The 13463-nt window shown below is 36.8% G+C and overlaps 2 protein-coding genes across 5 annotated transcripts; one reads left to right on the top strand and one right to left on the bottom strand.

Moving 5' to 3' along the window:
* Positions 1 to 270: 270 nt before the first annotated feature.
* Positions 271 to 2193, top strand: LOC126871803 (peptide chain release factor 1). The gene is made up of 2 exons (XM_050631055.1): positions 271 to 1099; positions 1186 to 2193. The coding sequence occupies exons 1-2, from the start codon at positions 769 to 771 to the stop codon at positions 2088 to 2090; spliced, it is 1236 nt and encodes a 411-aa protein (XP_050487012.1). The 5' UTR covers positions 271 to 768; the 3' UTR covers positions 2091 to 2193.
* Positions 2194 to 2492: 299 nt separating this feature from the next.
* Positions 2493 to 13120, bottom strand: LOC126871788 (voltage-dependent calcium channel subunit alpha-2/delta-3). Of its 4 annotated transcripts, XM_050631002.1 has the most exons (19): positions 12846 to 13120; positions 12046 to 12232; positions 11345 to 11884; positions 10809 to 11216; positions 10394 to 10708; positions 9604 to 9660; positions 8215 to 8295; positions 8065 to 8139; positions 7856 to 7960; positions 7712 to 7783; positions 7480 to 7627; positions 6848 to 6914; positions 6573 to 6742; positions 6371 to 6494; positions 5961 to 5993; positions 5069 to 5343; positions 4581 to 4921; positions 4233 to 4475; positions 2493 to 4143 (listed from the first exon to the last, which is right to left on the bottom strand). In XM_050631002.1, the coding sequence occupies exons 1-19, from the start codon at positions 12920 to 12922 to the stop codon at positions 3751 to 3753; spliced, it is 3711 nt and encodes a 1236-aa protein (XP_050486959.1). In that variant the 5' UTR covers positions 12923 to 13120; the 3' UTR covers positions 2493 to 3750. The 4 variants fall into 4 exon arrangements, with proteins under 4 accessions (XP_050486959.1, XP_050486960.1, XP_050486961.1 ...); XM_050631003.1 differs by lacking the exon at positions 5961 to 5993; XM_050631004.1 differs by lacking the exon at positions 9604 to 9660.
* Between the last annotated feature and the right edge of the window lie 343 nt (positions 13121 to 13463).

Below are 13463 nucleotides of genomic sequence, written 5' to 3'. Positions count from 1 at the left end.
AAAGTATTATTATAGTTATTTTATAGCGTTACACAGAGAAAGATGGGATATATTAAGAGTGAATAGTATATAATTGTATGTACTCGTTAGAAAATCGATACAATTGATATGCCACATTTTTCAATCTTTACACATATACTACTTACGTATGTATCTGTTTTCCAATATATAGATTCGTTAAAGTAAATAGCAATAATATATTATAACGATTTTATGATTGAAATTAAAATATTCCATACATTTTTGAGTTTATGAGTGCCTATATTGAATATCTGTTGCTACAATAAATTATACATTTTAATTCAATTATATGTATACGTAAAGAGTAAATGTTATAAAAGATGGTGTTCCTGTACTATATTTTTCAATATTATGCAAAACTAGATAAACTTAATTGAATTGAGATTGTAAAAGCTATCGAAATGATGATACAACCTGCTGTTACCAACAGAGGTAAACTTAAAATATTATACTTAATCAAACATTTCAATTTTTTATTTTTGATTTCGTAAGAATATCAGCTCCTCATATAATAATAAATTGTGATTATTTTAAATTAAGGAACTTAGGTTTGCTTTAAGAATATATAATTTACAAAATGTATATAATTTTTAAAGATCAGTTTGTATCTCCTTAATGTTTTCTATACTGATAGCGTTAATGCCATATTGGCGCTCTCTTCAGTTGTAAATATAAACATGAGATAGGTGATAGTCGCGTAAATGAATAAGGAACATATCTTGATTGCATAATAATTTGTAATGAAATATGTTATTTCTAATAAGAGGATGCTCGCTTAATAGTTACCAGTACTGTAGAAATTTCATAGCTAAGACTAAACTGATCGAATCGTGTTATCCAGTGTTCCTTAACCTCAACAAAAAGGCTAATCTATCTATATGCCAATTTTGTTCGAAAGCGACTTTATTTGTAACTAATGAGCATGTTAGAAAATATTTAGATCATCTTATGAATGCGTATCAAAATGGTGATGAAAAACGAGGAAGTATTTCTGATATTCTTAAAATACACGAAATCCCCCAGTTGCTGAATGAGAAAATTAAGATAATTGAGAATATAAAGGATTTGAACGATCTTGGTAAGTACTTTGCATTCATTTACATTATCGTAAATTAAAACCCTCTTTCCTGATTGTTTAACAAATCTATATAACTTATGTTTTAGTACCTGAGAATGAAGAAATGAAAGATCTTATAAGAAAAGAAGATTTAGCATATGCACGACAGATGTCACAGATTGACGGGAAAATTTTAGATATTATTTTACAAAAAGTAGATACTGAAAATTATGATAATGTTGTTATGGAGATAATACCAGGTGTAGGTGGTCAGGAAGCTATGTTGTTTGCTAAAGATTTATTAGTTATGTATGTAAATTATTTTGATCATTTAGGGTTTAGTTATGAGACATTGGAACAGTTTGAAAGTGACACGGGTGGGTTAAGGAGAGCTACTTTATTAATAACGGATAACAATGCTTTCAAGAAATTAAAATATGAAAGTGGTGTACATAGAGTACAAAGGATTCCAGCAACAGAGAAGTCTGGTCGTTTACATACCAGTACAGCTGTTGTAATAATCACACCAGAACCCAAGGATGTTGATATCAAGATAGATGAGAAAGATTTGATAATAGAATCAAAAAAAGCATCTGGAGCTGGAGGCCAACATGTAAATACTACAGATTCTGCAATTAGAATAACTCATATACCCACTGGTAAAGTTGTAACTTGCCAAACCAATAGGTCTCAAATAAAAAACAAACAGTTAGCACTAACAAAACTAAAAACTATATTGTTTGAGGAACAATTGGACCAACAGGTTTCCCTTATTAATAAAATACGTAAGAAACAAATGGGGTCGAGATTGAGAAACGAGAAAATCAGAACATATAACTTCAATCAAGATCGGATTACGGATCATAGAATATCAAATGGCACAATGCACAATTTAAGAGAATTTATGGAAAATGGAGCAGATCTGGAAATACTGGAGGATAGGCTCTACAAGGATATGCAACCGAGGACCACGCTGGAGATTATAGAGGAGATGATGAATCAATTCAAATAACACTAGTCCAACATTTGCCATTTTGATAAGAAATGATTTTCATTTTACATAGGCAAGCCATTGTACATAGCAAATTGTAATAAACTCTGTGTAATACAAGTAACATCATTTGTTTTTCGGATGAAAACTCGCCACGTCTTCTATCAATAAAACCTTTCTGTTTCGTTTAAGGAAGCAGAGAAGTTATTGAATTAGAGAGATCAGTTGTTTATTTGAAAAACATACAACAAGATTTTGTTTCTTTTTTTCTTTTACTTTTGTTTCGTTTTGTCTCGTAACCGCGTGTCCAAAGGCACACATCCTTGTAACTCTCATATAATACATTAATATACAAAATTAATATTCGTAATCTCTATAAATATCAAACGACACGTTTTACATCGGTTAATGTACAAAGCGCTGTGTGTATGTGTGTGTGTGTGTGTTTCATAGTGTCATGAAAGTATAACTCTTATATACGACCCTGCTCGCATATACGTAGTTTCCTATAAAATTCTACATAGTTGAATGCTCCAAAAATTAACATTAGCGACCGTGACGAATTAAGTTCGTGGTAAATGCGATTTCATCGTTTCCTCACAATTTCCTTCAACCGATTATCCCACGAAATGTAGGTGCGTCCTCCACCTACGAGCGTTTCTCGCGTGAATTAACTTCCTCCTTTGTACCACACTTTAAATCTAGATCTTAAACGCGTCATATGTATTTCGACCGCTCTAGAATTTTCTTCCTACGCAAGATTGGTCGAGTGTATGATTTGTAGAGTAACTAGCAGCGACAGTATTTGAATGAGCAATGTATTTTACGTTTCCTTATTCAATATTTCTATATGCGATATTTCTTTTTGTTAAGAAAGTATACTTTTGACTACTGCTTTCTTGTCGTCTTTTCCGATCTATGTAGATTTATAAAATTTTGATTATATCCATCTGTTAGCTTCCTTTTTTCCATTCCACTCATACGGGCAAAGAATAAGCGCTGTACAATTTTCGAGAATTTGATTAAGTACCTATAACAAGTCTAAGAAATATAATCGAATGAATAAAAGCGAAGAGAAGGATAAAAAGAAGAAACAGAGCAGGGACGTATATGAAATAGACACCGCATTGCGTTTCAGGCAGTAAGATTGTTTTTTAGGACTAGTTCGGCACCGATTCACGGGTATACATCCTCTTTAAATTTCGTTAACCCTGATCCCGTGACATAGTATAATCCTTGAGGTACATTGATGATTGGACCAATTAGTATAAAGGTGCAGACCCTGCTTGCACCATCGTCAAAGTACCATTTAAGGAGACAGTACCAGGACTCGGAGAATATCTCCCTATTATAGCGTCGCTATAAACACTAGAACATCTTGAAATCGCGATAACTATAAAAACGAAAAAAAGAATATCGATCGATTCGTAACGAATAATTACGAATTGTACTTTTCTTTCGTTTAATAGCTTTTCGTAAAACGTTGATAAATGTAATACGTTTTTGCGAACCCGAAAAACGTTCTAAGGATATCTATATACTGCATAGCATGAACGGCCGTGAAGATAATCGTTCCGTTTGATAATCGATTCCGAAAAAATCAGCAGCGTGTAAATTTGTAACTGAAATTTTAATCGCCTTCTATCTCTTGTCTTTCGTCTTAAATCGATCCAATGAAACATTAATGTTGACCAAAAACGAGTCGATGAACCAAAGTGTAAATTAATGATAAAAGAAGAAAGAGGTAGACATTCGGCGCCACATTCGAAGCCAAACCGCAAAGATCTTTGATCTCGCTCTCCCTCGCGTGACTACGAATACAGGATTGAGGTCTCTTTCGTTTTAATGAAGTGAGCGCCTTCTGGCATACCAGTGAATTATTCTCGTAGATTATTTCTTCTGGAATGACGCTCAAAGGAGGCATCATCATTTGCTCGCAGCTCTCATCAATGTTCACAACCAGGAGAAGCATGTTACTGTATTCAACTGGTTGCACGATGTATTTACATCCTGTATTTGCGCCTACATCTGTGTTGGACAAGTTGAAGGATGCGTTTCGCAAATACAGATATACCTGATAAAATTGAAAGAAGAATGGTGTAATCTCGTCGCGGTAAAATTGGAAAATATGTCACAATGCAACTGATATTTTATGAAGTTTACCTCTTGATCGCAAGCTTCTGGTCGTGTTCTATTGATCAAAACCTTTTGATCGAATAGCCTCTCATCCTTAGGATCTATCGGTGGTTTCTCTTCGCTTTCCTGATAGTCTTCATGCATACCTTCATCTTCGTTCGGATAAGCATACGCTTCTGCGTAGTCGGATTCCCAAATTCCAGCTTTAGCCCAAGCCCAGGCTGCTTGGCCGATGAGCCACGAAACCATCTGTTGCATGTGTTTCCATGGCTAAACATGTAAATACAGTAACTCATTAAAAAATATCATTATATATTTGTATGCAATTCTTCATAAACATTTTACTAATATAAGTAGAAAATAAAATGTTCTTACCGTCAACAAAATGCTTCCATCGTTACTAGTTTGCTTACTTTTGAAGCAGACTGCTTGATAGTCGAATATTCTGATTTTTTCGAAGACACCTTCTTTTACCAAACTAGACATAATTGGTCCTTTCAGTTCACCAAAGAATTTCCCAGCATCAAATTTATCTTCGGCTGCGATCACGTATCCATTGTCGTCGATCAAGTAGCAGGCCCAGTCATCCGCAGCGCAATCTGTGCACTTTTCACCTCCTTTGCAACTAAATGTAATATTCTGAAAGAGAGCCTGAAGAGCGGTATGTTGGAATTGGAAACCAACAACCGCAGCTGGCGCCTTTTCCTTATCAGTCCCTGAAGAATAAAATAAATAATTCACTTCAATATTTTCATCCGATCTATCCTTCCGAACAACTTCTAAATTTGTTTTAGGTCACTTTCAACCTTTTAATCTTCTTTTAATTTCTTCAAATTTATTTATCTTTTTACGCGACACTTTACCGATAAATATGGCACGACTAGCAGTGACAAGAGTAGTGTTGTCTGCCCCTTCCTCGTCGATTGGCACGGAAAAGACGAAGCTATCGGAATTCACGTAGTGCTGTTCCACAGCACGCTTGTACCACACTTCGTCGATAGCTCTGGGATACATCTTACTGAAGTGGTCATCAGGAATAGTTTCTTCTTCGTTTATCATGAAGTCTTTCCATCTTGTCAGACCACTATGGGTAGCCATGAAGGCAAGCGTTACGCCGAAACGTTGTTGGAAATCTTTCCTACAAGAAAGATGGTATTAGATATATGCGGAGGATACATTCTTTCCTTAAAATCCAAGTTCTTTATTTTCTAAGATACTTTATTTTCTGCTGTGATGCTATATTTGATATGATACCGCATTATGGGAATACTGGCTGTGGTTACTCATTTGCTTCGCTTCGTTTGATATTTTTTGAGTTAGAATTTGTTATTTATAATAGATTATCATGGAAAGCTTCACAAATGAGTTTGACTACTATACAGTATAATAAAAATGATTCTCCAGTTTTTCAGTCGCCAATGTCCTCTTCCTCTTCAAGGTTCCAATACTGAAGGTCTATCTTCTTCCTCGGACTATAATACCTTTTACTAATCAAATGTACAAGGAATAATAGAAGAATAAAATACAGATTGTTGAGAAGATTTAAGGAAAAGAAACATTAAATGAATGTTATAAAAAGGTATGTCCTTAATAGTAACAGAGATGATAAATTAATCAACATCAAAAAGATCAGCAGAGATAAATAAAAATATACGAACTGTAGAACGAAAGTTTGTACAAAGAAAAAAGCAATAGCACATTGTAGTCAACTGGTTAACTTCTAAAAACGTAAGGTGCGTTTATGATGGACGTTACCTGGGCAGCAGATTCATCAGCCTAGCTAAAGGTCTGCATGGCGTCAAAGTGGTCAGTATTAGTAAAAAAGGAAATGGGTGCACTTTTTTGTTAAAATTTTGACAGAGGAAAGAATATAAAAAGAAAGAAACGAGAGAAGAACTGTGCAGAAAACGTAAAAATATAGAGGGCACGAAAATGGGGGCTCACCGAACCTATTTAATGGTACAGTGGCGTTATAAACATTTTTTTCAATCTTTTTAATCTCTTTTTTAACAATTTTAACGATTTTTCTCAAGAGAAAAGATGATATCCTATCCTTAATATCCCCAGACCATTGAAGCTTCATTTAATATATATTTTTAAAGCGTACAATCCACCAAGAATGCTTTGCTATTTTGTTTTAAAAATAAAATCATATCGGTACTCACCCTGCCTCTTCGCGTGCAGTTTTGGGATTCGCGAACCATTGGGTTACCTTTGCATCGAAAACCAGACTCAACAGAAGATCCCTGTCGCAGTAATAAGAGTCTTTGTCCGCTTTGTATGGTGTAGCTATTCGGATCAAAAAATTTGTCAGTTACCATTTCATTTTATGAGGATATGATAAAGACAAAGTATGCGGAAGCTTACGTTTTGATTTGCGGTGAGTGTCATTACCGGAATTCGTGGCTGAATATTCCGGTGGCTGGGATGGCTGTTTCATGTCATTCCACCTCCAGCCTGGCTGGCGGGTTCGCTGTAGGAAGTGCACAAGCTGCTCTTCCGAGGTATTAAACGGTCGGTCGTCTTCATAGTGATACCTATATCAGAGGATTATTTGATTCATTATAGTTCTACCAAGAAATAGCTGAAGAATAAAATTGTAAAAAAATAGGCTATTGATTACTTTATATTTATTCACTTACTTGCAGTACAGCCAATGTGGATGTACCCGCCAGTTTTTACCAGTGAAATAATCAGACACGTTCTTGCCTATAACGGGAAATCTTATTAAGATATGATTAACAAATAATCGGAAATGTAATGTAACGATGAATTAAATTAGTGTGATCGCAATGTATTGGTCAGAAGAAGTTTAAAGAATTATTCGTACAAGAGACGTAAAGTATCCGAAGAGTTTCTGAGATTTAGACCAGAAGTTTGAACATTCCCATGATTGTATGTCCAAGAGGGAGAGATAACTTTATTTCCGCGGCCTTTTTGATTATATACGCAGGCAAAAGTTGCCAGCTTCTCCCGCAAATGTGCATGCTCGGTGGAAAGTTTGCAATCAAACTTCTACCGAACTTTTCACGTTGCATATATATCTATGCTATTGAATAAAACATTGAATTCTATTTACAGGCACCGTTGAAAAGTTTCGAGACGAAATTCTCTCGATTATTAAAAGTTCAGCGCTCGCAGATGCGTCTGACTATTTTAATTCTTGAATGTTGCTGGTTTAACGAGATTTGTCTTTAATGTGGGGAATTACAAGAATGCAAAAAAGAAACATTATTTTAGTTATTATTGAAATGCATTTTACGAACGTACGTACCACTAACGTGTGAACGATGTATTTCTTCGGTTGCGTGCACGCGATAATTTCCAATGTGTTCATGTTCCGGCAGACTAACCACCACCGTGAATGGTGTATTTGGTATACCTGTGTAATCGTACTTCCTCCTTACCCTACCCACACGTTTCTCCAGAAGAAACAGAAGAGTTCAAAATTAATATTTCTGATATTATATTGTTCTAATTATAATACCGATCTTAATACAACTCACCATATCATCGTAATGATATTTCGTGTGCAGTGTCACGCTACCGTTTTTTTGGTCGACCACGTCATCCCGAAGCTGTGGATAAATGACTATTACATATATAGTAGTAGGAATTATTTATTTTTCGAGAAGCTAATTTACATGTACCGTAATAATTCCTTCATCGAACTCCCTGGGTTCCCTATCCTGATCCATCAGCTCAACCTCCGCCATGTCGACGCTATTGTACGCTGGTTTTAGGATGCCCTGAAACTATATTTCCACCACCATAAATAACTGTAATGACATTCGTTAGGTGATTTCGAGTTGTATCAAATAATTTTAAAGAGAAGTTAAATACGAAGAAAATTCCTTACCACTGGTCGGAGGTCCGGATGAATCAGGATGAAACCGTTATTTGTCACAATGAACGCGTATCCATTGACGCCAAGCTGTTTTTGAAAATAAAAAGTGACAATTAATATTTTATTTCTAATAGAAGGAAACGCTAAATGTAGTCTACTTACTAAATGTGGCATCATGAGTTTCTGTATCTCTTCGATAGGAACATCCGTACCAGCGACGCCGAGCAGATCTGCGATTCGTGTCTACACAAAGAATCATGACAACGTTTTAATGAAATCCAGTAAACAAATGATTAATTTGTGTGTCAAAATTAATTACAAATTATCATCATCCCAAGTCGCATAACCATAAGCGTATCTACCTTCTCCAATATAAACGCTATCACAATAAATTCGTCTAATGACACACGTTCTAGAATTAAATAACGATAGTTACTAAAAAAGAAAAAACAATAGCAATAATAATAATAATGTTCACTGACGATACTGCTGGACGTATAACTAGCTCAACTACGTTCTCAATAATAACGATAATAATAAGAACGATACACAATAAGGACAATAAACGTTTGACGCAGGCTATCCTAAGTGTTAATAATCAAATCACAATTAGCCACGCCGTTATCGTTCCGATAGCCGTCTATTTTCCTCCAAATTTACTGCAAAAGGATTCTTTATCGAATACTAAAATAAAAATATCAATATATATATAAAGTGAATACTGTAAAGGAATAACCGAGGAATCTGATGAAATGTAAGTTCGTAAATTTTGTCCTATCTTTTTTTCTCCTGTCTTTTTTTCTCTTTATGTATTAGTAGAAAAAAAGATGGCCATAGGAACGATGCTCGAATTAATTCTACTATGTTACTTGTCTAGCGAAATCTAGCACTCAATAAAACTGATCAAATTGTACCACGTGTACTTGGTACTCATTTTATATCCAACCAAAATATTCTCTCTTGTATTCAGTATGAGTATACGTATACATATATAGACACTGCAGAACCAGAAGTTCTTCTACGAGTCTCAATGATAATAATAATAATAATAATGGTAATATCAAGAGGAGGTATCGTCGTTCGCAATCCAACAGGCGAGCGGGATTATCCGCTTTTTTCTACTCGTCTCGAACAGGGCACAGGGTAGACTAAAGTACCTAAACCTACCTAATGATTAAACTAAGTTCAATACTAATGTTAGACCAAAGTAAGATACCAGAGAGACGAACGTAGACCTAAATGTAACGAAAGATTGTTACGCGACATCGATTTCATCCCTGGATATCCACGTCTCGTTTAAAAAAATTTGCTATTTCCTTAATTTACATTATCTTACAGTAAAATATAGATTTCGTCGTTGACATTACAAAATAAAATAATTGTCCATTGCTATTAAGAAGAGCTCTAGATCAGGCAGATAAATTTTCCATTGGTAAACGTGGAGACCAGAAAGGACCAAGTCGCGTACTTGAATACAATAAGGTGAAAGGATGGGTACAGGGTTCTATGCATTGAAACAACGTTGCTTGTGTTTTTTGTTTAGCTGCCAACCTCTCTTGTCTCTGTCACCCAGTATGCTTCGTTCACCAGCACCTGCCTTGTGATGTTCTGTGGACAAACAGGAACTTAAAACCAAAGGAAAAAATGCACTCATTGCGGAGGTGATTTGCGCGATTAAACGTTTATCCGTCAACGAATAAAGAGGGTAATACGACACGTGTTGATATCGTCTGATCGATCGAACGAAGGCAGTGGAGTGAAAAGGGGTTATCATGGGGAGAGCGATGATTGTGAATGCCTGCTTGCTCGAGTGTCTCGATAATACCACCATCGTTAATTTCATTTCATTCAATAATATACATAATCACAAAGAAAACCTGAGAATCGCCCATTTGATCGTGGCGTGATCGACTAATTGATTGATGTTCGAATTCTTACAAATCAATGTATACACAGGTATAATAGGTGTATCTCACCGTAAATAATTATTAATAGAACGGGGTTAATGATAATCTGCATACAGCGACAGGGACGTTAATCTATTCTCGATATGTAATAACACAGGTTCCAGGATATTTTTAATGATACCTAAAGCTGAATCTTTTATTTATGCACCATGGATATTGCATCATGTGACGTTGCATGTAATTGCATATATATAATTGCATCGGGTATACTTGAATTTCGAAATTTTTCGTATCAATCTTCACCATCCGAGACAGAATATAATTTTTTGTAAGAATATATGCAGAGAATCTAACGTAACAGTTACGACGTGTCCTAGCACGTTTCTAGAGAATTAGTTGCTTTAATTGAATCGTATAAGGAAGGAAGATCTTACCGCGTTCTCTCGTCGGTCGAACACCGGCATGCTAACCGAAGTCATTAGCCTGTATTCCTGAAGATCGCCGCTCTGGTCGTGCGATTTCTTCTGCTTTTTCACGAATCTGCGATCTCGTTCCTCGGCATTGAAGAATCTTCTCCTGCTGTGAAGCATGAGGAATCTCTCTTTCTGTTCTTCGCTTTCTCTTTGCTCCCACAACCAATCGGTCATCTTTGGATCTGTCACGTCGGCGTAGACTGGAGTCCAGATCGTTGGATGATCCGTACGACCGAGAACCAATGGTCTTGCCATTACAGGAACATATTTAAGGACCTAAAGACGACAATTCGTTAATTAATTCACCCAATTGATATATAAACTAAACTGAAATATAAATACCGATCAATTTAAAGTATAAAATAATTAAATATACCTCTTCCCTCACTTCAGCCAAGGTGCAGAGATGCACGAAGTAACCTCTGTTAGCACAGGCCATCCACTGCACCTCCTTTACGTCTGCCACTTCTCTGCCAATCAGATAAGTGAACATTCTGACAGGCATATCAGCTTTAAAGGGTTCGTTGGAATTATCTTCCCAGTTGTATGTCTCGAAGATCTCCTTGTAGTTATAAGGAACGCCGTCTGTTATCAGCATAATCGCTTGGTTGCACCTGGCTCCTTCCCTCTCGGTTCGGTAGGTTCCGAGGAGCTCGAATGCGGTGGTCAAGGCCAGGGAAAAATTCGCAATCTTCTCCGTGTCTAGATTCATGATAGCTCTCTTTAATTCCCTCACGTTCGCTAAATTAGCTTGTACTAAGGTGTCGTTGAAACATGGCACCACCTGGAATACCATTTTTCACTGATTCCATAACTGGTTATCATAAATATGATCGATAACTAACTCATATTTATCTTGTTATAAAATCTAGCTGTTCGCTCTTAATATAGGATCATTTCTGTGTCAATTACCTCTTTCGTAACATTGGAGAACGTTATGATGTTAACAAAATCATTGTTTCCAAGAGTGTCCAGAATATTATTCACTACGTGTCTAGCAATTTCTCTGCGAATCCCTGTCATACTACCGGAAGTATCTATAAGAATAAGAATGTCTTTTGGACTGGTAGCTGCCTCGATGTACCAACTTCTGGTTCTGCAGTCGAACAAATCCACAGGCTCCATCAACCAGTTCATCGCAGGATACTGTCTCATGAAACCAGTCGCGCTACCAAAATATTGCCAAGACAATGAAGGATCTTGTTCGTAGTTGTTGATGAAGGTTTTATCCAACTCCTCGGACCATTTGATCGCTCTAATTACGTTAGAGGCTCGATCATAGACATTCGTCGGAACGTGAACTGCCGACATGGTCAAATTGACTTGACCGCCGAAGTGAGCACTGTGTTTCAGATCGATCGTGTTGTTCTTTGCGTTGATATATAAGAAGGACTCCGGAGGATCGGCATCTGGAGCGGACAAGGCTGATGTTTCCGCGACATCCATGATTCTCTATGGTAACATTATAAATACGACATTTACGAATTGCATGATTTTTACCTAAAAGCTGACCAATTGTCGCGGATGTTATAATCTATATTATTAAAGGCTTTTTATAAATAAATTTGTAGCGTTAGGATTTATTTCTAGGCTGGTTAGATTAGACTATGTACCTTAATAGCTGATATCTTCGATTCCATCATGGCTTTGATGTCTTTAGCGATCTCGTGGACTAAAGCAGTGCCATCACGTGGCTTCACCGCTGCCTGTTTGTAGCTCTCGGTGAACTTGTCCACGTTGGTCACAAACTTGCCCAACTGCGACAACTCGAAACCTAACTGTTTTGCCCATGTTCCCACTCTGTACAGAAAATAAATTTCAAATGGTCGCACTACTAGTGTGTACTGCTAGTCTAACATAATGTTATGTTATATTATTTTAACGTTATGTAAGCAGTGGATGTATTTAAAATATTACGGTTTACCAATTGGAGACAGATTGAACTCCAAGAAATTTCTTAGAACTGCACGAAATAATAAGTCAAATCTAAAGGTACCCATATAATTTGTAAATAATTATACAATTATCTATCTAAGTATCAATTGTTAATGCTCAAATGTCATCAAATGTTTCAAAATGCCGATAATACAAAGAATATAAACGTGTTACACGAAATCCATAAACTCTACCGTTCCTCGTTTTCAACATTCTACGTCTCTTGTAAAATCTCCAATTATTCCAAGCGACCTTCGCTAAAACTACAAAGGGACGACCTATACAAACATACCAACGAGGAACGTGTATCAACATCCACGTTTTCATTATATCAAGGGTTGCGCATGTGGACTAATCGTAATAAACTCCTGACAATTCCAACCGTTCTATCAACTACATAAAATTCGAACGTGGAAAAGGAAAAAATGGAAAATTTCTCATGTACGAGTTACTGGATGAATAGTCGTTTCGAACTTACTTGTCGGACGATATGCTGTCACCATGTGCCTCGATCAGGATCAGGATGACGATAGCAGGCAGGAAACGGAGCCTCATAACTCTCGTCTTCTTCGGCGCTCCGGTGTTTACGCGAGGACACGGTAAACAAAACTGAGGCCGAGAGAAGACTCGCGTCTGACATTAAGGATACTCCGGTCCGACCGTAGTCGTTATCGTCGTGCTCGTCGTCGTCGTCGACGTCGTCGCCATGCAGTGCGCGCACCGTTCCACTCCGGACACCACGGTACTCGCCAGTATGGTTTATCGATCGTTCGGTGAGACGTGGAGCTTGCGCGCGATGACGAGCAGAGAGGCGTCGGAACGGCCGGCGAGTCTCGACGCTGCGTCGCCGTTCGTATAAGCATCCTTACGAAATTGATAATAATGTTTGTCTCTCGGAAAAGTCACCTTCGAGCTCGGCCGCCCTTGTTTTCCCAAAGATTTTCGTAGCGGTGATTCTCGTAGTTATTGTAGGTGGCTGATGTTTTCGCAAATTTATAGAATCAGGGAGAACGTTCGAGTTCTTCGTTGATTTGACAGATTTTCGTAGATTTCTTGGAATATGAGGAATATGACGGAGTTGATAAAATATAACGAT

This window comes from Bombus huntii, chromosome 12 (assembly GCF_024542735.1).
Source record: "Bombus huntii isolate Logan2020A chromosome 12, iyBomHunt1.1, whole genome shotgun sequence".
Classification (NCBI taxonomy): Eukaryota; Metazoa; Arthropoda; class Insecta; order Hymenoptera; family Apidae; genus Bombus; species Bombus huntii.
Note: the sequence above shows the minus strand (reverse complement) of the source record. Positions and strands in the feature narration are given on the sequence as shown.